The 26,624-nt window shown below is 33.5% G+C and overlaps 4 protein-coding genes across 7 annotated transcripts; 1 reads left to right on the top strand and 3 right to left on the bottom strand.

Annotated features, from left to right (window-relative positions):
- Positions 1–58: 58 nt before the first annotated feature.
- On the bottom strand, positions 59–1,497 carry LOC117792483 (ATP synthase mitochondrial F1 complex assembly factor 1). The gene is made up of 2 exons (XM_034632648.1): positions 1,220–1,497; positions 59–705 (listed from the first exon to the last, which is right to left on the bottom strand). Exons 1-2 carry the CDS (start codon positions 1,459–1,461, stop codon positions 117–119), a joined length of 831 nt encoding a protein of 276 aa, XP_034488539.1. The 5' UTR covers positions 1,462–1,497; the 3' UTR covers positions 59–116.
- Positions 1,498–2,052: 555 nt separating this feature from the next.
- LOC117792482 (fatty acyl-CoA reductase wat-like) lies at positions 2,053–7,002 on the bottom strand. 2 transcript variants are annotated; one of them, XM_034632646.1, is made up of 7 exons: positions 6,980–7,002; positions 5,113–5,119; positions 4,000–4,126; positions 3,776–3,888; positions 3,209–3,719; positions 2,307–3,039; positions 2,053–2,236 (listed from the first exon to the last, which is right to left on the bottom strand). In XM_034632646.1, exons 3-7 carry the CDS (start codon positions 4,073–4,075, stop codon positions 2,146–2,148), a joined length of 1,524 nt encoding a protein of 507 aa, XP_034488537.1. In that variant the 5' UTR covers positions 4,076–4,126; positions 5,113–5,119; positions 6,980–7,002; the 3' UTR covers positions 2,053–2,145. The 2 variants fall into 2 exon arrangements, with proteins under 2 accessions (XP_034488537.1, XP_034488536.1); XM_034632645.1 differs by lacking the exons at positions 5,113–5,119; positions 6,980–7,002 and having other exon boundaries at positions 4,000–4,154.
- On the bottom strand, positions 4,898–7,004 carry LOC117792481 (fatty acyl-CoA reductase wat-like). The gene is made up of 5 exons (XM_034632644.1): positions 6,866–7,004; positions 6,642–6,754; positions 6,076–6,586; positions 5,294–6,026; positions 4,898–5,225 (listed from the first exon to the last, which is right to left on the bottom strand). The coding sequence occupies exons 1-5, from the start codon at positions 6,939–6,941 to the stop codon at positions 5,126–5,128; spliced, it is 1,533 nt and encodes a 510-aa protein (XP_034488535.1). The 5' UTR covers positions 6,942–7,004; the 3' UTR covers positions 4,898–5,125.
- A 2,380-nt stretch (positions 7,005–9,384) lies between these two features.
- On the top strand, positions 9,385–26,382 carry LOC117792479 (fasciclin-1). Of its 3 annotated transcripts, XM_034632641.1 has the most exons (16): positions 9,385–9,489; positions 10,360–10,614; positions 17,170–17,299; positions 17,370–17,539; positions 17,612–17,839; positions 18,425–18,593; positions 18,658–18,818; positions 20,667–20,675; positions 21,398–21,406; positions 21,868–22,022; positions 22,089–22,179; positions 22,255–22,475; positions 22,832–22,994; positions 23,058–23,205; positions 23,375–23,410; positions 23,979–26,382. In XM_034632641.1, exons 2-16 carry the CDS (start codon positions 10,483–10,485, stop codon positions 24,182–24,184), a joined length of 2,028 nt encoding a protein of 675 aa, XP_034488532.1. In that variant the 5' UTR covers positions 9,385–9,489; positions 10,360–10,482; the 3' UTR covers positions 24,185–26,382. The 3 variants fall into 3 exon arrangements, with proteins under 3 accessions (XP_034488532.1, XP_034488533.1, XP_034488534.1); XM_034632642.1 differs by lacking the exon at positions 23,375–23,410; XM_034632643.1 differs by lacking the exons at positions 20,667–20,675; positions 21,398–21,406; positions 23,375–23,410.
- Positions 26,383–26,624: the final 242 nt, after the last annotated feature.

Genomic DNA, 26,624 nt, shown 5'->3' with positions numbered 1-26,624 from the left:
TTAAATCCATCCAAATCGTGTATAGATCCTGTTACCTAAGCAAACATAAATCATAAGCTGTGTTTGTGATTCCTGGTTTATTTAATAGACTTTTAGTTGGAAATCTAATGCAATATCTAGGCAAGCTGGATATTTTCGACTTCCTTGATCAGATCCATATGCTTAAACTCATCGGGACTTTTGGTGAACGTTTCAAGAAGTTTCAGCTTATTCTCGTCCGTCTTGTAGTAGAACATTTGCAGCTCGTTTGCCAGACATTGAGCCTCCTGAGCAGTTAGCACCTTTGAGTCGTACTCTCCGCGCATCAGGACAATTCCCTTATCCTGCATCTCCGTGTAATGAACCAAAGTGAGGCATTCGGGAGCATTCTCATGATGCACCTGATAGGCCAGCAGAGGTGTAAAGTGCACCGTGTTGGCGGAAAACTGCAACATGATGAACTCAAAGCCCTCACTACGCGGCAATGGCAGCAGGAATATTGGATGCTTCTTGGCGCGTGAAGTTAGCGTCTCATACTGATCTGTAGTCAAAGTAGCAGCCAGCACAGCCTTAGTCTTATGATATTCGATCCAGATTTGTGCAATCTCTTCGGCATTCTTGTCCTCAATCAGCTCCAGCTTCATAATATCGCTGAGCTTCTTGTGCGGCAATTCAGCAGCTTCCTCTTCCAGCTTCTGCTTTGGATTCAATAGCTCCGAATAGGATCTAAACGGTTTGAATAACACATTGCAGTTTAAAACAATTATTGTATATCATAATTAAACAGGGACGGTAAATAATGATTATTTTGTTTTTTCAATTGAACAAATAATTGACTTTTAGTAACTTTAAAAGAGCGTGTAATATACCAAAACATTTTCTTTAAGGGTAATATATGCAATTTCATCATGATTTTAAAATATATGATTTTTATTATTTTACTTATAAAATAATGATTATTTTTGAGCATATGTATAAAACTCAAGAAATATTCATTATTTTTGAGAAAAAAAAATAATAAGATAATGTTAATTTCTTCAGGTTTCTTTATTGGTTATTATTACTTGAGTTTTATTTTAAAGCAAGTTGTTTTTTGGACTGGGAATATATATAAATCTTTTCCCATATTCCTTATAAAAATCAGTATTTTATGAATTTTATTATTTTGCTCAAAAATAATGATAATTTCATGAGTTTTATTATTAAAATAAAATGATTACAGTCCCTGTATTTAACTCACCTAGCCTGACTTTGTCCATCCTTAATAGGATTGATAACACGCTCAATGCGATCCAAGAATTCCTCGGCCGATGTTTGTTGCATTTTTGCTATTTTATCGGCATACTTTGAATAGTAGGGATTGGCATCTTTTAGCTGCTCAATGACCTCTTTGGCACGGCTCGAGGAAGTCATTGCAATGCGGCGTGTAACAATATGATGGTTACTTTGTAATATGCGTAAACATTTACGAGCACATTCCATTCCGAAAGAAATAAGTTTTACAGATGTTATACAACACACAGCTGGCAGTTGACAAACAGCTGACTTACGTTTCGCAGTGTTGAAAAACGAAACTCAGGGCTGCTCACACAATCTTAATATATCGATATAACTATTGCAATAATCTATTTTTTTGCGATATTTTTTTTGCTGACGATATCAATACAAATATTATTGTGCGCCTTTTTTAATTTCAGCAATCGACTTTGCTGACACTTTACTTTCTTCGTGAAACTTGAACGCAAAAAACTTTTTCTAAACTGCTATTAAAAGAGATCTAACAGCGGACAAACATAAAACTGTAAGCTAAATAGAAACTGTTAGCAAATACTGTTACAGTGCTGCCAACTTATTTAGGAAAAAAATAGCTGCATCTGGCTGGAGAGCATACGAATAATAGCTGAAGTTGCGATGCAACGAAACTTTAAAAAACTAACCAACTTTCTTAACATCAATTTATTACACAAAATACAGTAACATTCTGGTCTTGACTAAATTCACAATAGAGTACTGTAAGTTTTTAACGGTCAGTAATTGAGATTATCGATAATCAACTTAATAGATAAACTCTAATATTTTGAACCGAAGCAAGTTTTTATTAATTTCAATATTAAATTGTAGTTGTACAACTATTTATCATAGATACAATTACTTTTCCTAATAGAATTAACCAACAATTACGCGTAGCAAAAACCAGATCAAAGCAGCAACTAAGATGCAAACAACAGTTTGCAGAATACGATGATAAATTCGGAATCTGTGAAAAATATAAAATAAATCTGGATGTATCTTGATTGTGATTGTTCAACATGTTACTGAATACGTACCGTTTCATTATTATTTGCGCTTTTCGGAAGGATTCTTCAGTCGGCTTTTCATTTGCAATATATTCTCGAGCTCCAAATAGTGCCACTTTAAAGTATTCATTCCAATTGAGACTATTCATGTCACACTCAAAAAGTTTACGATCCTCCATCGAAAAACATTGTATAAGTTGATCCGTATTGCTCATATCAAACGTCCAGTGGCGAACTGTAAACCAATATACTGTTTTAATGTGCTTGTGTATTTTATCATACATCTTGACCATTCTTGGCTTTTGACGTCTTAGGCGTAAAACCATATCGATGAAGTGTCCTGGCAGAATGTGATAAACCAGGGTCGCCAGCTCAAAGGCCCAAAGTTTGGTGCAAGTATGTAGAAAGGGATACCATATCATCTGTTCAAGTGCCAAAGTATATCTTTCATCCTCAACTGTTTTATAAAATTTACTCCATTTTACGGGATTCTTTTCGCTGACAGCATAGTTATAAATGATCGGATCCCTTAACGGCAATTTGTCAGAGAGTTTTTCTTTACGCTGAACATTTTCCAAAGCTGTTTTCCACGCAGTTGACAAAACCATATTGGCACAATAGTCAACTGGTCCGACATTTGCTTGGGTATATACATCAACGATCATGACGCGCAGAACTCCAACTGCGCAACCGAGTAATATAGATAAGGGTCCATAGAGATTGTCAATCCATCCAGGAATGGGCTCCCTAAATGTTCCAAGAACTTGAAAAGATGTTTGCGATTAGCAATGAATACATAATACACCTGTGTTCCATTAAACGATATTTTTTCTTAGCAAAAGGGCGTGCCCAGACTAGACAATTACCCATTTCACTACCCATGCATATCATTAATCGGGGCATAGGTGTAAATATATGTTAATGCTACATACTCATGCCTGGTCGAAATATACACGCCGGTAAACCACTCGCTTCCTTCTGCACCACCTGCTCAGCCAATGCCTTGGTGAAGGTATATGTATTGGGAAACTGTCCAAGAAGAACCGGACTCATGTTGTCAATGAGATCATTGCTCAGCATTTCTCGCAGTGCAAGAATCTTGTCAAAAGTGCAGCTTAAATTATCCGGATAGTAGACCTCCTTAATATGAGGGAGCACGCAATTCGAGAAGGCCGTGGACACGTGAACAATTGCCTCCAGGCGACGCATCTCTTTGGCAAGTTGCACCACAAGGAGCGTCCCACGGGTGTTGATGTCCAGTGCCACATTGAGGGGCTCATCGAATCTTACAGTGGCAGCACAGTGAAGCACGATCTGCACCTGACCTACCAACAGTTTTCGATCTTCCACACTGATTCCCAGGTCTGGAAAACCACAATCTCCTTCTATGGCCACTATTTGATCTGAGTACTTGGGCTTTGACTTCAGCAGTTCGGAAAATACCTTATGAAAGAACAAAATTTAAGTATATGTAATTCTGGAAAGCGAATACTACTTACCGGATCTGTACTCCATGACGCGATTCGATCCTTAATACTCACGCCTTTTTTGGGCCTTAATAACACATAGATTCGGTTGACTTCAGTTGAGCGTAGGAGCTTTTCAATGATAACTGAAATAATCCACAATGATCCATTATTCGTGATATTTCTTGTAATCAAATCCAAGTTGTACTTAACAACTTGTAACAATTTATAATTCTTCTTCCGACAAATTTACTTACCTCTTCCCAAAAATCCACTTCCACCGGTTATAAAAACATTTTTATTTTTGTAAAATGATTGAATTTGCGATACCATTATATGGATATATTGGTAATTTAACACAAAACAGGATTCACTTTAATAGCTTAGTCCACAGTTGCAACTCTTCGCGCTGCGATTAAAATCGAAAAATTTTCGTTGTTGCCATTTATAGGAACCAACCCAATCATTTTACATATGGTATGTGAATAAATATAAGTATAAACAGGTATATATTTGCCCAACGTAAGCCAAAGAATATAATTCAATGCTATATTCTACGTTATGTCATAAGGCCAATAAAAGTGCAATGCCTTAGAAAACTATTCCATGTAATTATTTTTCAATGGGGTACTTAAATACATAGAAAGACAGGGGCGCATCTAGACAAAAAATGTAGTCGGGCCAATTTTCTAAAGACTACGACTGCTGTTTTCGTGCTATATTTAGATTGCCATTAAATGATTTAGTCTGTCTTCCCCTTGCATCTTTATCTATTAAAGTAATAACAAACAAAAATTTTGAAACTGAGTAAAATAAATACTATTGGTAATATTATTGGATTAATCAACGATATAATCTTCTGACTTCCGACTTAGTCATTAATCATTGTGTAGCCATAAGGCGTACAAGTCTGTAATTTTGACAGAACATAGCTAAGAGAAATTCATCGTGAGATAAGATGACGTTTTTCGAAATTGGAATGGAAAGTGGATCAAACTCGATGTCAAAGTTCACATGTATATTGCATTTAAATATATATATATATATTTTATATTATATATATTATATATATCCACATGGCAGAGAGGATTTGTGTTAGACTTAAGAGTCCGGGGTTAGTTTCTCGGTTGGAAACACGGAATTTTATTATTTATATTATTTTTATTTTATTTTATTTAAATTTTTTTTTAATTAAAAATAAAATTTGGCTACATTAAACAATATGTAGGGTATGTTTATATTGGGTCTCAATTCTATAATCTAAACTCGTCGTGAGTTGTATAAATAAACGGCGGGCGACTGTGATTCAACTATAAACTCGTTTTTATATCAAAGCGAAACAATTTTTTTTTAAACTTTCTAAGAAAGACAAAATTTTAGTTCTTAAAAGAGAAGATTCGGAATTACGCGTAGCATTAACCAGATCAAAGCAGGAATACTACCGTACACAATAAGTTGTACAATACGATGAATTATATGGAATCTGCGAAAAATACAATAAGATATATTTAAGAAATGATCTCGATTCTGACTGTTAAGCGTGATACGTACCGTTTCATTATTATTCGCGCTTTTCGGAAGGATTCTTCAGTCGGCTTTTCTTTCGCAAGATATTCTCGCAATCCAAACACTGCCCCTCTAAAGTATTCATTCCAATTTAGGCCATTCACGTCACACTCAAAAAGTTTTCGATCCTCCGACGACATACATTGTATAAGTCGATCCGTATTGTTCATATCAAACGTCCAGTTTTCAATCGCGAACTGCGAAATTTTTCTAATGTTCTTGTGTATTTTATTATACATCTGGACCATTCTTGGCTTTTGACCTCTTAGACGCAATACTATATCGATAATGTGTCCTGGCAGAATGTGATAGACCAGGATCGCCAGCTTAAAGGCCCAAAGTTTGGTGTAAGTTTTTAGAAACGGATACCATATCATCTGTTCCAGTGGACAAACAAATCGAAGATTCTCTACTGCATTCGAAAAGTCACGCCATTTTACGGGATTCTGATCGCTGTTAACATAATTATAAATGGTCGGATCCCTTAACGGTACTTTTTCTATGACAGTTTCTTTAGCCTGGACATTTTCCGCAGCTGTTTTCCATGCAGTGGTCAGTACCATGTTGGCACAATAGTCAACTGGCACAATATGGGCTCGCGAATTTTCATCAGCGAGCGTAACGCGCAGAACTCCAACTATGCATCCGTATAGTATGGATATGGGTCCATAGAGATTGTCAGTCCATCCCGGAATGGGCTCCTTTAATGTTGCAAGAACTTTAAAAGCAATGAGAACATAATACAATAATAAATAAATGCTACCTACTCATGCCTGGTCGAAATATACACGCCGGTAAACCACTCGCTTCCTTCTGAACCACTTGCTCAGCCAATGCCTTGGTGAAGGTATATGTATTGGGATACTGTCCAAGAAGAACCGGACTCATGTTGTCAATGAGATCATTGCTCAGCATTTCTCGCAGCGCAAGAATCTTGTCAAAAGAGCAGGTTAATTTATCCGGATAGTAGACCTCCTTAATATGACGGACCACACAGTTCGAGAAGGCGGTGGACACGTGAACAAATGCCTCCAGGCGAGGCATCTCTTTGGCAAGTTGCACCACCAGGAGCGTCCCACGGGTGTTGATGTCCAGTGCCACATTGAGGCGCTCATCGAATCTTACGGTGGCAGCACAGTGAAGCACGATCTGCACCTGATCTACCAACAGTTTTCGATCTTCTACACTGATCCCCAGGTCTGGAAAACCACAATCTCCTTCTATGGCCACTATGTGATCTGAGTACTTGGGATTTGACTTCAGCAGTTCGGAAAATACCTAATGAAAGAACAACATTAAGTATAAATATTTCTGGAAAGTGAATACTACTCACCGGATCTGTATTCCATGCCGCAATTCGATCCTTAATACTCACTCCTTTTTTGGGCCTTATTAACACATAGATTCGGTTGACTTCAGTTGAGCGTAGGAGCTTTTCAATGATAACTGAAATAATCCACAATGATCCATTATTCGTGATATTTCTTGTAATCAAATCCAAGTTGTACTTAACAACTTGTAACAATTTATAATTCTTCTTCCGACAAATTTACTTACCTCTTCCCAAAAATCCACTTCCACCGGTTATAAAAACACATTTATTTCTGTAAAATGATTGAATTTGCGATTGCATTTTATGTGTGGAGATCTTCACAAAACTAAATCTGAATAAATAACTTAATCCACAATTGCACAACGACGATTAATAACGAAATATTGACTTGGCTGCCTTTTATAGAAACCAATCGTATCATATGTACATACATATATGCCAAAGTTTAAAATCTTATAGAATTGCACTGCAACAATGTAAGTAAGTAACGGGTGCTTTTTTTAGTGTTGTCTAACATTAAACTTTAATAATGTAATTAGATTACATAAATTCAAACTTTAAATTAGCTTTATTTACATTTTAAGCAATGCAATTTATACCATCCTTACAAAAATTTAATTTTTGATATGCCGTCTGAAAATCGTCAGCGTCTAAGTTTAATCGTTGAGTAAAATAACAAATCCAAATAAAGCACCCTCTTCAATGTCATATGAAACTTGATGGGGTAATAATTTCTGTATAAATAATATACCCTTGCAGAGGGTATTCTTATTTTGTTACGAAATGTGTAATGCATTAAATGACCCATGAATAATCCCATAAAGTAAATATATACATATGTTTAATTGTAATCTTACGCCGATTTTGTCCTTTTGTCCTTTTCTAATCTCTGGATCTTAGATACCTAATATCTTATAGATCATTGCCATGGTTGATATTGGATATGTAAATGAAGTGTATCAAATCTTCGACGTACCGATGATCATTTTTATTCCTGTTGTAATTGCTCTGACATACAATGTTGCCCACTTCTACAATGTTGCAATTTTTTTTTTTTTCTTATCTTTATTAATATGCAACTCTTTCATATACTTTGCTGTTGTGATAGTAATGTTGTTGTTTTTCCTACAATCTTGCACTTAATAGACTTGTATTGTATGTATAAGCTCTGTTTAATAATTTGAAGACTAAAATACATTTACTTAATTTCAGTGCACAAATTAAAATGAACAAAAAACCTGTTTCTTAATGTGTGTGTGTTCTATTATATGTAACGGGGTGTGCTCCGCCGTCATCACCATTGTCAGATATAGCATTTTTTTCCCATTAATTCGGTCAATATAAATTTACCCTTACATACGGAGGTCCAAAGGATCATTGAAGAATCGTCAAGAAATTTTGATTAGGTGGCAAGTTCTAAGGAAATTTCTAAGTATCGAGAAATTTTACATTGTGACATCTTCTGGGGCATAGAATTAAGCACTCTGTATGAGATTCATTAGCAAATCCTTGGAGATAGGTAATTGTAAGGGCGTAAAAATAAAACTAAATTGGCAGTGTTTGGAATGAGAGAATATCTTCCAGAAAAGAACCGACTGAAGAGTCCTTCCGAAAAGCTCGAATAATATTGAAAGGGTTCATATCAAGTAACAAGTAAAACAATTACTATCTAGATACATCCTTTTTTATTATTTAATATTTTTCACAGCTTCCGAATTTATCATCGTATTCTGCAAACTGTTGTTTACGTCTCAATTGCTGCTTTTATCTAATTTTTGCTACGCGTAATTGTTGGTATATTTTATAAGGAAAAGTATTTGTATTTTTGATAAATAGATTTAAAACTACAATTTTGTATTGGAATTAATAAAAACTTGCTTCAGTTCGAAATTTAACAGAGTTTAACTATCGAGTTGATTATCGATAGTCTCAATTACTGGACGTTAAAAACTAAAAGTACTCTGTTGTCAATTTTGTCATTTTCAGTATATTACAACCAAGATGTATTTACATAAGAGGAGGTTTTCGTTGACAGCTAAGGTAGTTAAACTGACAAATGGCTCTGTTAAAATAGGTACCTCAAAGAGGGCAACTGTATCGACGTCACCTGAAATAAATACGTCTTGGTTACAATATGGTGTGTGCAAAGTCGGACAATTTTACACTTAAATACAACGATCCCGATAATTTAAATTTTTGTAGTAAAACTTGGGATTGATGGTGCTTATTGACTATCGATATATCTACACAGTTAGAAATACAGAGTCGACGACAAGAAACATATCGGCGTACCGCCGCAAATGCACATTTGACTTGATTGTATTGGATATGTATCGATATTATAACTCTTAATGTTAAGCAACTGTTAAGGACACTAATGTTAATCTAAATTAAGTTGGCAGGTCTAACCATATTTGATTTTTTTAAAATATCAATATCAAAAATATTTCGATGTAAAACAAATATCATTTAGGCGGAACCTAAAATATGCCGTGTTTTCACTTGAAATTAGTTGTGCTTCCACTAATTTTCATATATTATTACACGGCTTGCTGTGTTATCCATTTTGACAAAGTAGAATATTGCTTTCATGTTTCACAAAAAAAAAAATTGGTGAATACGGCAAAGGCAACGGCTAAAAATTTCTCTAAATAATATCAAATAATTATATCGATATTGATATTATCGCCCAAAATATATCATCACCAGAAAATATCTATCGATATATCGATGATATTTCGACATCCCTACGTTCAAGCTTGGCTTCAGTTGTGACTCTCGTTCTGCTGAGAACAGAATAGTGTAGATTTTGCTTCTGCTGCGTCGAGTAAAAAAAAAGTAAAAAAAAGTGGTGTAAGCAGCAAAACATAAAAATAGTTCATCGTCATTGATTGCTAATGTCTGTTAACATGCAAATGGCTTTTGCAGACACTAAACAAGTGTAACGCGGTTGCCCGGAGACGCATTGCATAATTTTTAGCTTTTTCAAAGAACTTATCCTTGAATTGGGGGCAAAACCACAAAAACAGCGGCTTTTATTGAATATTTATTTATTTAAGCGCGAGCAAGAAAAAAAGTGATGTCAATAAGAATGCGCATATAATCGAATTGTGCATAAAAATTAAACACAAGAAAGAAAAATAAATACAAATAAGCGCGAATAAGCTTTTTGTCTCTTGCTTTTTTGTGCTTAGCTTTTTGGGCTGTTGTGCTTGTTGTTTTTTTTTTATACAGTGGCTCCCAGTTTATTTGACACTATAATTAAAACTGTTTCTTTCTTATTTTGATTATTGCTAGTATTAACTTATATAAAAAGTAAGTGCAAGTACTTTGCTTAAATTTAAATAATAAATTATACTTATATCGGTTTGCCACTAAAAAATAAAAATGCATTTAAAATGTGTATTATGCAAGACTAGTGGGTCAATTAAATTGTGAGCCACTGTATGTGACATAACGGTATTTGATTGGCATGCGAAATCTTCTGCATGCTAGAGTGTGTGTGTGTAAGCTTGAGTGGTATTTGTGCAAAGTACAAAAGCAATTCACAAAAGTCAAGCCGCCGCGTAGTTGTTGTTGTTGTTTTTTCTGCTGCTCTTAATGTTCTCTTTCGGACGTTCGCTCGTTTTTCTGGCGAATTTCTTTGTGCTGATGAAGGATTTTCGTTTGAAGGGTTTGGTGAATGAATATTTGATGTGTGTTTTCATTTAAATTGCAGATAAATAACTCGTAGCAGAGCTCACCAATACAGTAACATATACTGCCAACCCTCGAAAGCCGCCGAAGCAACGAAACGAATAGAAAAGGGGATAAAGAAAAACAAGTGCGCGAGTGTTGTAAAATGTTTGCACGGTGCAAACTGAGCGCATTAGCAGCGCTGCTGCTGCTCTGCTGCTGCGGCTGCTTAGCGCCCAATGCAGTTGACGCCGCTGAGTTGGCTGACAAATTGCGCGATGATTCGGAACTATCACAGGTGAGTCAAAATGTACAGCACAGTTGAAGTAAATACTCGATCGTAATTATATTGCAGCCCAATATAGAAAACACATGTAGATCATATATATACATATAGGTGAATAGCAGGTTGGTCTTGTTGTTCTTGTCCCGTACTTACAGTTGTTTTCACACATACACGCATACATATGTAATTATTGAGTTGTTATTCAACACAGAGTCACCCACAACTACACGGTACAGTTGGTCAAGTAATTCTTTTGACAACATAATATCCATTGAATATAAATTAAATTTAAATATTTTTTTTATTATTTTTTTTTGCTTAATTTTGCAGATATAAAAAGCGTCTTTCGATTATTGATTTTAATGTTTTTTTTTGCCGTAAAATTAATATATGCATTTTTCTTGTCAACACAATTACTTGAGCCACTGTATATTGACACAATTTGACGGAGCCTGGCGGCAACTGACCTTGAATTGAAAAGCCTTGTGCTAAAAGTTGACAAACTGTGAATGGAGAGAGACAGTAAAAGAAAGAGAGAGACAGTGAGAGAGAGATTAACAGAGAGCGACTTCTGCTACACACAGGTAACTGCGAGTTGTTGCAGCTGCCTTCTTGATTCACGTCCTTGACCTTTAACATTTGCACTTGTTGTTGTCAATTTTGAAAAATCAATATGCTCTCAAGTCTCATTTTGAAGCCAAAATTCTATCCAAAGTCCAACAATGGAAACTCTAACAATTTTAGTATGCAGATTAAAGCCAGTATTATATAAAAATAAAAAACCACATAAATTATGCAAAGGCAACAACCACATTAAAAAGAGAAGAGCACAAAAAATTCCCGGGTTGTTTGTTGCCGTCGACTGAGCATAACAGTTTTCTACCTATTTATTATTAAGTCTGCTTTGCCTTTTTACACCTTCACACACCGACACACACACAAACTCACACACACACACAGGCAGATAGACAAAACATAAAAGTGTAAAAAGTCAGAAGCCATTAAAGGTTGGCTGCCTAAAACAACAACAACTGCAACAACAAAAACAATAGTGTCTGTCGTTCTACTCTGTTAAACATTTAATGCCCAAAAATGCTCACAGTTGTTAGAAAATGTAAGAAAAATTTCACAATTGAAAAGAAAGCGTGCGAGCTGTGAGTTTCCAGCTGAGAGAAAGAGAGATGCATATACATACAGTGGCTCACAGCTTATTTTAGCCACTACATTTTTAGCTAAGTTTTGTTTTATTAATATATAATATATATACAAAATAAAATGAAAATATTGTGCTTAAGCTTTAAAATTAATTAACTAAAGCTTCGTTTAAATTTTAATTTTTTTACCTTCCAATTAAAAGATAAATTAATTTGAAATTGTAATAGTGGTACAAATTAGCTGGGAGCCACTGTACTTACATACAAGCGTCGACTTTACCTGTCACCACAATGAAAAGAAAATTGTCTTTCGTTTACTTTCAATATATGTAACATAGTTGATATGAGCATATATGTGTATATGTATACAGCGAGTCAAAAAAGTGTTTTGACAAAAAAAATTTATTTTTTACTTATAAAAATATTTAGATTATTTTCTTCTTTTTAAAACTTAAGAACAAAATAGAAATCCATTGAAAATACATATTTTATTTTGTCAAAACACTTTCTTGACTAACTGTGCAGTATGCAGCTTGGTCTAGTTTTAAATAGGAAGCAGAGCGTGCTTAACAGAATTTCTTCAGCTGCAAACATTATGCCACAAAATGTTGCAAGTATTGACACTAATTCCCTAATACTGTGGACGACAGTCCACGCTAGTGACGAAACCATCATGACAGGTGAAAAAGGCGACTAGAAATATAAACGTTTAAAATATATTTGCCTATTTTTTTTACCAAGGCTGTATGATTATGGTTTTTACGACTGTTTCTAATTGTATCACAACTTAATCAATATAATTTCGGAACTTTCAGTGTGAATTATCCACGAAATAACTCGATTTCTTAAAATGCATCTTAAATGTCTCAAGTGAAATTATTATGACATTCAGTCCTCACCACTTGAATAGAAAAAATGTTTTCGTTCATATTTCTTATTTAAGTGGTGCAAATTAAAGACCCAAAATTTGTTGGCTTTTGATTAATAATTTTTTGTTAATACTTAAAGACTATGTATTTAATGCTCCTCTTGATCAAAAAACAACAATCAATTGAATTGTAATTTTAAATAAATATTAAGGCTCTGAAATGTGTAGTGTCCGATTGAAAAATTACTTAGGGAGTGTTCTATTCAAGTGCACTTGTGAGAAGAAGTGTATACAATATGTCAAGTGACTGTTTCGACAAAGAAAGGAATTTATTATTTTTAAATATAGTTAAGCTTATTACATTTTATTCAGGGTCGCCGCAGAAATCGAAAACAACCGAAAATCTTCCAAAAATGTAAAGAGATTCGAGAGATTTTTGGATGGTTTCGCTTTCTGTGGCACACCTGAATATTTCTTTTTATCATAAACAATTTTATTAAAATTAAAAAAAAAAGAATTCACGAAATTATATTTATTTTATGTATAAAAAAAATGTAAGAATCTTATTACTTCATTTTTTTTTTAATTGTTCTAAGAACTAAAAGGGACTTTAATAAAAATTAAAATTCAAATAATTACATTAAATTTTTACAATTATTTGACTTACTGTACCCCTTTCTCCCTTTGCGACTCCAATTTGACCTCCAACGCTGACCCCAGACTTCCTGTCGTTGTTCTTTGAATCTTCTATCTCATTCATCTGGTTTATTATTATAATTTTTAACCTTTGACTGAGAACGGTTGCTGGAAGTGCAATCGGCTCAGTGGAAGATTGGGGCATGTGTGGGTGGATTGTTGTCAACTGTGCTGACCGACCTAGGAACAGAGACACACACAAACACACACACACACACACACTCCACACATCAAGGCGAGCATCAAGAACAGAATCGAATTCAATTAAATTTAATTTAAGATTACATTACCCCCATACATGAGATGTATCCATGTGGAGACGCGTGATATTATGGAACGTATAGTTGTGTGTTATATGATCTTCGGAATGAATAAAGACGTGAATGAGTGTCTGACCTTAATGAAGAAGCATAGAGCACAAATTGTACGTATTTATATACTGAGTATATACTCGATGCATTAGAGATCGGGATGGATATTGAAATGTAGATCCATTGCGGGCGTGAAACTGACATGCGATGCGGCAATTCCTCCAACTCCATCTACATCTCCATTTCTCCACATCCATTCTTTTTCATTCGACTTGTGTTCGACACCAATTAAGAGAAAACTCGAGGGGATTGCTGCAATTAAGCATATTTATTCCAAAAACTTTACCATCTGCATAATTTGTACCAATTATAATTGTGTACATAAATACGAATACGAGTACTCGCTTGTGTATGAGTGTATTCACTACCCGTCTGACTGATATTGATAATGATTCAATTGCTGTCCAGGAAGCTGCCACCAAATGTAGCAAAAACTCATTTAGCTGCTGCATTTTACCTAAATTGCCACGCCCACATTTAAACACGCACACACCACACACACATACATGCAGTTAAAGTTCCTGTACTCGTAGCTTGTTTTATTCCCTGACTAGGACAAAATTAAATAAATTTGGCTAACAAAAAAAAAAAACTAAAACACAAATTAAGTGAAATGCAAACAAAATTTGAACTGTCAGCGGTTCTCTCTTTCTTTCTATCTCTCTCTCTTTCAGGGCACTGCCAAATCCTTCAGGCGCCTTATGCCAGTTAGGGTAAGCTGCAACAACAACCACAAAAACATCAACTCTCTTTATCTATATCTATAGCCAAAAAGAAAAAACGTTACATGTTTTTGCCTTAATTTTGTTAATAAATTTGAAAACAGGGGTTGTGTCTCTCTGTGTGGGCGTGTCCTAAGGGGTGCAGGAGGGGAGAAAGGGTGAGCGGTCTAGGGTTGCATTAGCCGAATTTGTTTGCACCGCCGTCTGCTTCTGACTCATTTTGCCCTTGACTCCAACTCCAACCTCGAAATTGTAGTGCGTGGTGTTTCTCAGAGTTCAATGGCATTGCGAGCTCTTTTTTTTGAAAATCAAATGCATTCAAATGTACCCAAAGGACACAAAGTTGAGGTCTTACACTCAACAAAAATCTTACTCCAAAATCGCACTTTAATAATCGAATTTGACCTTAAATTTAGATAATTTGCAAAGGGAAGAAACCGAAATGTAGAAATTGTTTTGTTTTTAAAATACATGCATGCGGAATATTTTCGTAAGTATTTGCGAATTTTCTGGAGTTTAGAAAAATTTTGTTTAAATCGTCTTAAAGTACTCGCTTAGGTTGGATAAGATAAAGAGAAATATTGATCTTCTAATTAATGGAATATTTTTTTAAAAAATAAATCATTTTTTTTCTTATGTTTTGGACAAAATTATTTTATAAAAGAAAATTTTGTTTAATTCTTAGGGCAAATTATATTTTTTTATAACTTAATAAGTCTGTCATAAGAAAGTCTGTATACCAAATTGGAGATAAAATTAGTTTGATTATTGAAACTATTCTTGTGTTGAGTATAGAACCTTGTCCACTGTTACGCAGTGTTACTTGACGTGCCTTGAGAGCATTCTCCGGTTCCAATCTATAGGTAAGCAGTGAGATAAGCTAAAACATTTTAAATGTGTAATGGAAACCGGCTAAGGACGACAAACAGGACGAATATCAAGACGAAAGCAATAACAAACGTTGTCTTCTCCAATTACTAAACTAAAAAGAGATGCCAAAACAGAAAAACGAGAAAAGGGACTTGAAGTTCGATATGACTCACTTTGTGGCAGGAAGAAAGAAAAAAGTAGAAAGAGAATAGAATTTTTTGTACACATAAAAAAGTGTTTTGACAATATCAGTTTTTAAAATAGTTCCATTAAGTTTATAGAGCACAGACAATAATAATAAAATTATAATCAAAATAAAATTCCATCAAAAATATATATTTTTTTATCCAAGAACAAGTGAAAATTTTTAAATTTTGTCAAAATACTTTCTTGACTAGGTGTATACACGTACATACAAATAGATGGTCAATTTAGAGCTTTGTTTGTCGCACAACTCATAAAGCTGACTGAGAATGTGCAGCAGGGCGTGTCGTAGGTGGTTCCTGCCTTTGGGAAGCCACAAATTGTGTGCGGTTGCATGTGGCTGTGGCATGTGGCGGTGGCATGTGAGGTAGGCAGGTGGCAAGAGTATTTGTATTCGTAGGGTCAGCGTCTGTTATTTAGGGTAGTATGTGTGCGTGTAGCTGCGCCTGGAAAATGCATTTCCATTTGTGCCACAGCAAAAAGTCCTGCGCCTGTTGTATTTTTTTTTATAGACATCGCACCCTCACTAATGGCACGCATTCTTCTCTCCCTGTCTCTCTCTCTCTCTCTCCCCGTCTCGCTATAGGGCAACAATCCGCCCCATAACTAAACTAAGCCCGACATGCTTACGTAATTGGTTCAATAAACCTTTTTTGCCAGCCTGTATTCAGTTTTATTATTATACTCTTACTCGACTCGCAGTTGTTTGACGTTGCCATGGAATTGGCCCCTTTCCTTTTGTTTGTGTGTTGGTCGTTGGCTTTGCCAAAAACCCATAAAATCGCATGATTTTCTTTTGCATGCCAAACACTGTCCAACAAAATTTGTTTAAGTTTTAGAATTTATAATGCGATAAAGTAATTATTTTTAAGTATTATTTAGTGATCGCAAACAACATACCAAAGTTATAAATAAATATGATGGAGGCCAAACCATGTTCAAAATGAAATTCCGTTGAAAATCGGTTCAGTTTTGATCAAGTTATGACAGTGAAATGAAAGGTCTCAGAATGAAGTTTGAAGTGTTGTTTTAAACTAATAAAAGAAGTTGAATAAAAGTGAAAACTTGAGATTTAAAATTTTGAATTTTCTAAAATTCAAAGGGGGGACCCTTGGCATCGAAATCGAGTCTTGGTCGAAAATAATTAAATTTTCTAAATCAACAAAAATTGAATACAGAATGAATTAAGAGGCCAAATCATGATCAAAATGACATTCCGTTTGAAAATCTGTTCAGTTTTGATCAAGTTATGACAGTTGGAAGTTGGACAACTCTTTGACCTAGCAACTTTACCACAACCGTACCGCTACAAACGTTTCGGTATTCGATTCTTGACAGAGAATTTTCAGTTCCGGTACTAAAAATGAATCGGTTAGTTTCGGTTAACGGCTCCGGTGTTATTCCCTGGTTACAAGTTTTACAAATTATAAATTATTTTATCAATAACAATTTTTTTGTTCTTTAACCTTTTTTATAAATGTTACAAATAAGAGTTGTTTCGTAAAACTGTTTATAAATATCAATAATAATAATAGATAGTTTTAAATTAAAAACTGGATGTGTATTACTAAAATATTCATGATTTCGATACATTTTACATGGTACATCAATATGGCCATAAATATGCATCCATCACTAATATTTTCATACTTATAATCTCATTTTATCGTTTATGCTTGCAGTTTTACAGTCTGTTGGAGCAGAATCAGGTTGCAAATTCGACATTAGCTTTGCGCTCCTGCACGATCTTCGTGCCGACGAATGAAGCCTTCCAGCGTCACAAGGGCACCACACATGTCCTCTATCACATCAGTGAGTAACGTGTAGCTTTAATCCATGTGAATCATTATTAATTTGCCAATCAATTCAATCTCTCCCTTAGCCACCGCTGCGTTTAGTCAGAAACAACTGAAAACGAGCGTGTCATCGGACATGGAGGGCAATCCTCCACTGTATATTACACATGGACGCAATGGTGACATCTATGTGAACAATGCACGCATTATTCCATCGCTCAGTGTAGAGCTGACCAATAAGGAGGGCAAGCGTCAGGTCGGTAATCAAATACATAGTTGCAAATCATGAATTTTTGTCTGATAATCTTTTAATTAAATTGTCATTCAGGTCATGCACATTATCGATGAGGTTTTGGAGCCCCTCACTGCCAAGTCTTCCAGTACAGATTTGAATAATATGGATGCTATGCAATTTATGCGAAACGCCGATCAATTGAATATAGGCGCCAATGGATTGCGAACATATCGCGCCCAAGTGACGATGAACAAGAAGGAATCGCTTTATGAGTCGCCCGGACTCCACACTTTCCTGGTGCCCGTAGATGAAGGATTTAAGGTACTTTGAATCAGTGGAATATTTATCTATATGGTTAAATCTGTTCCAATGGTACCCTGTTATTAGAAATTCAAAATTAGAAAGATTTTAAAAAGGAATTTAAAATAATTTAAAAAAATTAACTGTTTTTGAGAAAATTCAAACTGGAAAAAGAAAATTGGGAAGACAAAACTATGGGCATTCCAAAATAAATAAAAATAGTTCTTTTTTATTCATAGTTAGATATTGTTTTTCTTTTTTGTCTTTTGCAGTTATTTTTAAAAAGTTCGAGCTACTTTTTCCGAATAATAATAAAGAACTAGATTTTTGCAAATTCCTGAATGTTTTCGCTATTTGGAATTTCCTAGTTTTTGTTTCCTTTATTCCATCTCTACACTGATAGTTATTTTGCTCTATAATTTAGCGGATTTAGTTGATTAAATACAAAATATATTCAATTTTAATATTTTTCATATTAAATTGTTTTTATATTTAATTTGAGTATTATAATATTTAAATTTAATATACTTTATATTTAAAACAAAAATTTATTTTGTGAAACAAAAAAATTAAAACTATTCTAACTGAAATTGTGATTTCGCACAGATGTCATCTCGCAGCACTTTGGTGGATGGCAAGGTTATCGACGGTCATGTCATACCGAACACTGTCATTTTCACTGCCGCCTCACAGCACGATGAACCCAAGACTTCAGCTGCCTTTGAGGACCAACTCAAGGTCACTGTCAGCTTCATTAAGGAAAAAGATGGCAAGAGTAAGTTTAATTCGAATAGTTATCATTAATACAATTAATAATTGTTCACATATTTCTTTTGCAGTGTATGTGAAATCCAGAACAATGAGTGGCGATGCAAAGCATCCAGAGGGCGTGGTGCTGGCTTTGATAGTTAAGGCCAACATTCCCGTTAAAAACGGCGTTGTCCATCTGATTCACCGTCCGCTGGTGATCATCGACACCACCGTCACAGAGTTTTTACAGGTAAATGGGCGTGGCAGCCAGTCTTTCAACCAACAAGACAATAAGACACTTCAAAATAGGGAAAACTTAGGCTTAGCACATATTTTCTGCTCAATTGCTGACTTTTGCTGAATTGCTGAGCAAAATGCTTGAAAAACTGTAAACAATTCAGCTTTGCATTTAGCTGAGCTGCGCTCGATTGAAGCTCAAGTCTCAGCAGTCTTCTGCTGACGTGGTAGACCACAATTTCCAGCGTTCTTCTATATGCAAAGTCAAAACCAAAGATTTAAATGCACCATTAACTTGACATTGAGAGTAGATTACACAAAAACAAACACACAACAGTGTTGCCAATTCAGCTTTTTTCCAGATCTATTTTTCAAAATCTATCCTGTTTTAGTTTTGATATTACATTTAAAAATATATTTTGTATAATAAACCTGATTTTTTTATTGATTTAAATTATTTGATATTTTTGGTAATTTAAAATTCAATTATTCAAAAATTTAATTATTCAGCTAAAAAAAAGTAGTTGTTTTGTAATAAATTTATTAAAATCTTAGAGTTTCCTTGTTTTAAATTGAATTATTTTAATAAGAAAGTATTTGTTCTATTTGTGTGTCCGTTTAATTTTATTTTTCAATCTATATTTCCTCTTTTTTTTTTGGAAAGTAGTTGGCATCACTGTTTCAAACACACACACAGCAAATACACACACACACACATACTGTATGTATTTTTGGATCATAAAGCGACGCTTGATCTTAACTCGACACTCAATAGAAATACAGCCCAAAGTCTGATATTACATAGAACTGAATTCAATGGTTCTTAAAAAAGAAGATCTAAAATTTGCTGTAAAGTTTGATTGCGTTTCAAACACGTCTCGAACTTTACTCGATACTATTATTAACTAGTTCGGTTCCATGTAAAATCATAAGCAAAATTTTATTTTAAAATAATTTTTAAAATACAAATTTTATTTTAAAAAAATTTTGGGTGTAATGTAAGTATTGCCAAATCAAAAAAAAAAAAAAACAAATTAAAAATCAACCAAAAACCAAAATTGAATGAAAAGCAATGTATTTAATGTAAATTAATCAATCTATTGAACAAAAATTTCAATTTTCTATCCAACATCTTAACCATATTGAGCTGCAATTTCTAAGGTGCCAATTGACACAATTTATGAATTGATTGGATTACAAAGTTCTGGCTTTCAAACTGCAGCTTAATAAGCCTGGCTTGTTCAATTGGCTAACAGAAAAGACAATAACAAAATTTACTTCGAACGAGCTACTTCACATTAGCAATCTCCTCATGCGACAACTAAATACTTCATTCATAAACCTCGAGCATATCTATATTGATACTGATTGTAATGATGATCGTTGTACAAATTATATACCCAATTGGCTTAGCTCCCTTCAATATTCCCCCTCATTCATAAGCTTCAGCATCAGCTCTTAGTTCGCCCGATCATTCGCTCCGTCGGCATGTTTTGATCGCAACTCAAACTGTAACTGTAATTCTAATTGTAACTGTTTCTGCATCTGTAGCATCATTTCGCCGATGTGAGATCGCAGCCATATACATACATATATACATTGTTGTGCATTCGATCAGAAATCAGATCAGAAGTCAAGGATCATTGTTTTCTGTTTATTTTTACAATTTTTGTTTATCCATTTCTGACTTGTTTGTTTAGAGTTTTGTTGTATTTATTGTTCCATCAGCTCCATTACTGTTTTACTGACCAACTGATCTATATATATATATATTCTGTTTCTCGTATCGCTCACAAATTTACTGAAACTTCATTTGAATATATTGCCAATAACGCCAATTGATCGTTCGATTTGAAAACAGTCGTTAAAGGTAAATAATTTTAACTGAATACAAGTATATTTAAATTTTTAATTTATTTTTAAATTCAATGTTTTTATATGAGTGCATGTCAGCATGCCTTTCTTCATTATGTTTTCTAATTAATTGTTTTATACAAGAAATAAATTTAATTTTATGCGAATATACTTCATTTTGAAGTAATGTGTAATTTCAACTGTCTCGTTTTCACAGACAGATTTCGATCATTATTTTAAAACAATTGCAACGATTAAAATGTTTATAAGTTTGCTTAACTATTTTGAAGTGTTATTGAAAGATGATAATGATCCCTCTCCGTTGTAAAAAAAAATCATATGTCTTGTTTTCATTTTCGATTATATTAAGATAAGCTAAAGTTCTTTCTCAGACTGCATGACAAGCAGAAATATAAACTTGATTATTATTTATTTTGCAGTATTATTTATTTGCTATTTTTTGATAAATTATTTTTTTTGAGAAATTCCTTTAAATTCTGTACAGAAAATATGCTTGGTTCAAAATCATTTACAATATAGCCGTAATTGTATCGTTATTAAACATTTACTTCGCAAAGATACAATGAAAATAAACTCTATTTCCCTAATGTTTTATTTCAAACAATTTTCCAACTCTGTGGCGGAACTTGCACACGTCGCGGAACCTCAATTTCAATAACATTTGCCCACAAATTTTAAATATAATCAAACGCTCATTTCCAACTACTACTGATTTAGTTTCTGACCGTAAGTAATTATACTCGTTTAAGGCAATCTAAACATCCAAAAACATCATGCGTTTGACCCCAAAACCACTCTAACCACAGAAATCACAAATCCGCCGTCATCTTTCACATATATCTCATTTTCCATATCCCTCCATAAAATATCACTTTATTTATTGATTTACTCAATCATCATCGGAGCAACAAGCTAAATTATATCGAGATCCTGGCACATTTTAGGAATTTACCCTTTACATTTTATTCAAATTCTTTTAAATATAGTTTTATTGACATTATAAATGTTGTGAATATGTATTGATAAAGAATACAATCGATGTTTGATGTTTGTAAACACTATTCATACATAAAACATAATAATTTGCTTCCCCTCACTTCAATAAAAAATATTTTGTTGAGTTAGAATTAAATTTTTGAAAACATATTGAGTATTTTAACTGATTGACGATCGATTTTGTTTTAAAGGATAACGGCGAGAACGGAGCATTGCGTAAATTCTACGAGGTTATTATGGATGCTGGAGGTGAAGTTCTGGATGGCATCGCTAAAATGTCGGAGGTTACCATTTTGGCGCCCAGCAACGAGGCATGGAACGTGTCATCAATCGACAATATTGTGAGGTAAATGTACAATTAATAAATAGATCATGATGTTTATTCTACAGTCAAATTTATATATATTCACAGAGATCGCAAGAGAATAGTCGATATTATAAAGATGCACATCATTAGGGATCGCTTGAACGTCGGAAAGATCAGACAGAAGAATGCTAACATGGTAGAATCTTATTAAATGATCAAAAATTAATGCTCCACATTCTAAACATCATTTTTTTTTTTTCGACACTTTCAGATCGCCCAGGTGCCCACGGAAAATAATAGAACCTTCCTGTATTTCAACGTTCAGGGCGAGGGTGCCGATGCTGTGGTCACTGTTGAAGGTGGTGGCGTCAATGCCACTGTGCTGCAGGCTGATGTGGCACAAACCAATGGATATGTGCATATAATTGATCGTGTTTTGGGCGTGCCACATAACACTGTGCTGGGCAAACTTCAAACCGACCCGATGATGAGGTAAGATAGGATTAAAATTTCAGTAATGGATTATTATTTTTGAAATATAAATTAGTTGTACATTTTCTAATAATTAATCAATTTATAATTTCAATTAGTGTTACAGATAAGCAAATAGAAGCTTTTTATTATATTAACATTTTTATTTAGATATCTAACTCTTATTTAATTTTTTTTTAATAAAATTTGTTTTCAATTTAGATAACATAAAATTTTAAACATAAATTGAATGCAAACATATTTTCTTAATAAGTCAGAAATGTAACATTTATTAAGTAAAAACATTTCCTTATTCAAAGATAAAAAGTAAAATTTTCGAATATGTCCATATAACTTTAACTCTTTTATTTTCACAGCGACACCTACAGAATGGGAGAGTTCTCACACTTTAACGATCAGCTGAATAATACTCAGCGCCGATACACTTTCTTCGTTCCGCGCGACAAGGGATGGCAACAGACCGAACTGGATTATCCCTCGGCGCATAAGAAACTGTTTATGCGCGACTTTCACTATCATGTAAGATACAATATGCTCTACATTAAATGCATTCCCATTTAACTGTATCTCTATTTTAAATAGTCAAAGAATCTATTGGAGCGTCATCTGGTCATTGCGGATCAGGTGTATACCATGAAAGATCTGGCACAAATGTCACTCACCACCGATCAGGTGGTGCTACCAACATTGCGTGACTCACTTAAGGTTAAGGTCGAGGAGGAAGCTGGACGTAAGTATTTGATTATTGTAGATCCTTAGAGGGCTTTTGTTTACATTAAATTTAATGCTATTGGTATCATGATCTGTACTAACTTTTGATGTTTCTCTATAACTTTACCAAAAAATATCATGCTTTTGCATTTAACCAAATCAAAACAATATGTATGCATATTTAAAAGATCTACATGATGAGTTTGCTAGTCACGAATGGACTGGTGAGTGTTGTCGTTTGTCAATCCATCGCACAAACCCACCAAAGCCATTTCCCACAACTGGACATTTCCATGCATAACATAACTCTCACAATATATGCTTCTTAGCATACTACATATTCCAGAGATCGTAACCGTTTAATTTGAGAATCAGTTTTTTACGCTTATTTTTAGACTTGTTTTAAATGTTTTCCATTAAACACATTTCTTCTGGATTTAAATCTGAAATCATCAATTATTTGTACATTTTATGTTATTACTTAACTATTTGATCATTTTTTTGTAATATCATTTTTTTTCAAATCTTATTAATAAAAATTAGTCACTGCGTTTTATTTATAATAGTGATCAACATAAAACATTTACAAATTAATTTTTTATAATTAAAACCACAACATAAAACAAATTTTGTAAATTGTATTTAACATACTTTAATTAACATCACTAATCTAATTTTAACTTATCTTAGAAAATAATTTTTAATATCAGGAAATACATTACTTTACCCGTTAACAAAAAATTAGAGAAATTTTCAGTAACATTTATTAAATAATTTATTATCTTATTGCAGGATATGTGATCTATTGGAATTACAAGAAGATCAATGTTTATCGGCCGGATGTGGAGTGCACCAATGGCATTATCCATGTCATCGATTATCCGCTGATGGAAGAGAAAGACATTGTTGTGAGCGGAGGTAGCTATTTGCCAGAATCAAGCATTTGCATCATGTTGGCCAACCTCATAATGATAACAGTAGCAAAGTTCTTGAACTAAACGCATTATTCATAAATGTAAAAATCAAATCAAAACAAAACCAGAAATGATATCAATACAGTCAAAATCTGACAACATTTACAACAACAACAACAACAACACCAACAACAGCAAACAACAAACACAAGACAAAAGAAACGTAACTAATATATTAATTGCATATGTTTAGCACATGTTGTACATTCATATATAAACATACATTCATGATGAACTGTATTATATGTGTCACAAGAAACAACACACAGGCACACACACACACAGAACATTTCACACACATTTCGAACTCAAAAACTCACTTAAGCGTTAAAAGAAAATTCTTCTTTTGTTAATTTTAAGCATTGAACTCTATTTCCATACCATGGCCTTATGTATTATATAAAATATATACTCTACCTTTAATTAATTTATAAACTTATGTTCGACACACATAAGTACATACTTTTATAATTTAAGTTCATTTAAGCTCTATTTGCTCGATAAGTTTTAAGTTTTGTTCGTATTTGCATAATTATGTTATTATTTTTTGTTTGAGTTAAGTGTAAATTCTGTCCACTGAAATGTAATAATTTATCATTTATTGAATGAGTTTTATTTATAATAAGTGCGTAGAATGCGAATCTCAATGTACATCACTGTCAAACCAGAATCGTTAAGCGAATCTCACATTCATCTGGTCATGCAGACTTCATGGATACACTATAAAAAAAAATATATATATACATAAATACATATAAAAATTCGAACATGTAACCAAATGAAAATCATGGCAACCGTTTTAACAATGTGAACATATATTTTATAATAAACCTACAAAAGTTTTTAATTTAATTGAATTATGACAAAATATGTAGATTTTAAATTTTAAGCCAAGCATCCTTGTCTATTTAGGTTAAATTGTATGCCTACAAATAAACTATAAAAAAAAACTGAGAATATATAAATATATATTCAGAGGGTAAACATACATGAATATATTTAGAATAGAAGCCATCCTGCACTTATGTATGTAGTTGTTAGTTCTGCTATGCATGTGCCCCAGCCACACGCACACACACACCACACACACAGAGACACAAAGACACACACTCATACATAAAGAAGCAACTTTGCAAAACTGCCTGTAAACTACAAGAAACATATGTAACAAAGTGTTTTTTCACACTCACTCACTGATTTAATGGATTTTGATACAAAATTTTAACATATTGGCTTGTGCTTATCAAATTGGACAAGCAATATATTTCCAACAACAAAAACAGCTACATTTTCCAATTTATATGTAGCTGTCATGTTAAAACTATAACTAGTTGTATTCTTGCCAAATGGGCAGGAGGTTTAAAGAATTGTACTAAGAACATAGAAAACACGAGTGCTAACTATACAAACATTTCTTTCTATTTTTCTCTATCTCTCTCCCCCTATAATGCTATATATATTTCTAGGTTAGATATTGTAACTATCGTGAGAACTCGACAAAACTAATGTACTCGTGTTACCAATATATATATGTGTATTACTACCTGTATTATTCCAAAACACAAGTGCAGTAACTATCAGCCTAAATGTACACTATCAACATGAATCACGCAACCAACCTACCAATCAACCCTTATTACCAACCACCCCAATATGAAACAATACAAAAGTTTAGATGATGATCCATAGGATGAGATACCGATCTTTGATTCCCCCATCCATGATATCTATCTTTAGTAGGCTGGATAGTTGTATAGTTGCTTGTTTTGTAATCAGTTTAGTTTTGCCATAATAGCTACAACTAAAACTAAGTATGTGAAATGAATACGCTAAATGAAATTGTACACGTAAGCTTTAAAATTTGGTCGGAAAATGGAAGGAGAATGAATATGAATTATGATAAATATGCCGTAGTCAGTAGTTACACGTTAAGAAATATCCTTAACTTTAATGGGGACTCTAACGTGTAACTAGTGCCTTACTAAAGATAAACGCATTACCTTAACCCTTATACAAATTTACTCATCATAAACTAAATTAAATAAATAAAGGGGAACTATAAAATCAAGTGAAGATCTTTGGATTACGAATACTAAAAGTATATTGTATTTGGAAAATAAAAGAGATCATATTTACATACATAACAGGCATTGCAATATTTCTGCTTATAAATGTACACAATAATTCAATGATATATTAAGCCACAAGCTATTTACACCAAATAAATAAATAAATCCATATTTTCATTATCTCAATTAAATGTCACAAAACAATATACGTATAATAAAAATATCCAATTATCATCTGGATGTATTATATATTTAGCAATGGAATTTCGAAACAAGCGTTATGCAATAGTAAATAATAAACAATAAAAGAAAAACATGTAATAATGTACTAAATATACCAAGTATAAACTATGGCAAACAGCAGTGCAAAATAATATTATTATTCCACTTTATTT

Source organism: Drosophila innubila, assembly GCF_004354385.1.
Source record: "Drosophila innubila isolate TH190305 chromosome 3R unlocalized genomic scaffold, UK_Dinn_1.0 2_E_3R, whole genome shotgun sequence".
NCBI lineage: Eukaryota > Metazoa > Arthropoda > Insecta > Diptera > Drosophilidae > Drosophila > Drosophila innubila.
Note: the sequence above shows the minus strand (reverse complement) of the source record. Positions and strands in the feature narration are given on the sequence as shown.

What these genes read in the sequence shown, in the direction of transcription:
- LOC117792481 (XM_034632644.1), bottom strand. Translation starts at nt 6,941, where the DNA reads ATGCAATCGCAAATTCAATCATTTTACAGAAATAAATGTGTTTTTATA. An exon ending in CGGCATGGAATACAGATCCG is followed by an intron (nt 6,587 to 6,641) that starts GTGAGTAGTATT and finishes TTCTTTCATTAG; the next exon opens with GTATTTTCCGAACTGCTGAA. An exon ending in TATATTTCGACCAGGCATGA is followed by an intron (nt 6,027 to 6,075) that starts GTAGGTAGCATT and finishes TTGCTTTTAAAG; the next exon opens with TTCTTGCAACATTAAAGGAG.
- LOC117792482 (XM_034632646.1), bottom strand. Translation starts at nt 4,075, where the DNA reads ATGGTATCGCAAATTCAATCATTTTACAAAAATAAAAATGTTTTTATA. An exon ending in AAGTGGATTTTTGGGAAGAG is followed by an intron (nt 3,889 to 3,999) that starts GTAAGTAAATTT and finishes GGATTATTTCAG; the next exon opens with TTATCATTGAAAAGCTCCTA. An exon ending in TATATTTCGACCAGGCATGA is followed by an intron (nt 3,040 to 3,208) that starts GTATGTAGCATT and finishes CATCTTTTCAAG; the next exon opens with TTCTTGGAACATTTAGGGAG.
- LOC117792483 (XM_034632648.1), bottom strand. Translation starts at nt 1,461, where the DNA reads ATGGAATGTGCTCGTAAATGTTTACGCATATTACAAAGTAACCATCAT. An exon ending in GATGGACAAAGTCAGGCTAG is followed by an intron (nt 706 to 1,219) that starts GTGAGTTAAATA and finishes CAAACCGTTTAG; the next exon opens with ATCCTATTCGGAGCTATTGA.
- LOC117792479 (XM_034632641.1), top strand. Translation starts at nt 10,483, where the DNA reads ATGTTTGCACGGTGCAAACTGAGCGCATTAGCAGCGCTGCTGCTGCTC. An exon ending in ATAAGGAGGGCAAGCGTCAG is followed by an intron (nt 17,540 to 17,611) that starts GTCGGTAATCAA and finishes ATTGTCATTCAG; the next exon opens with GTCATGCACATTATCGATGA. An exon ending in TGCGCGACTTTCACTATCAT is followed by an intron (nt 22,995 to 23,057) that starts GTAAGATACAAT and finishes TATTTTAAATAG; the next exon opens with TCAAAGAATCTATTGGAGCG.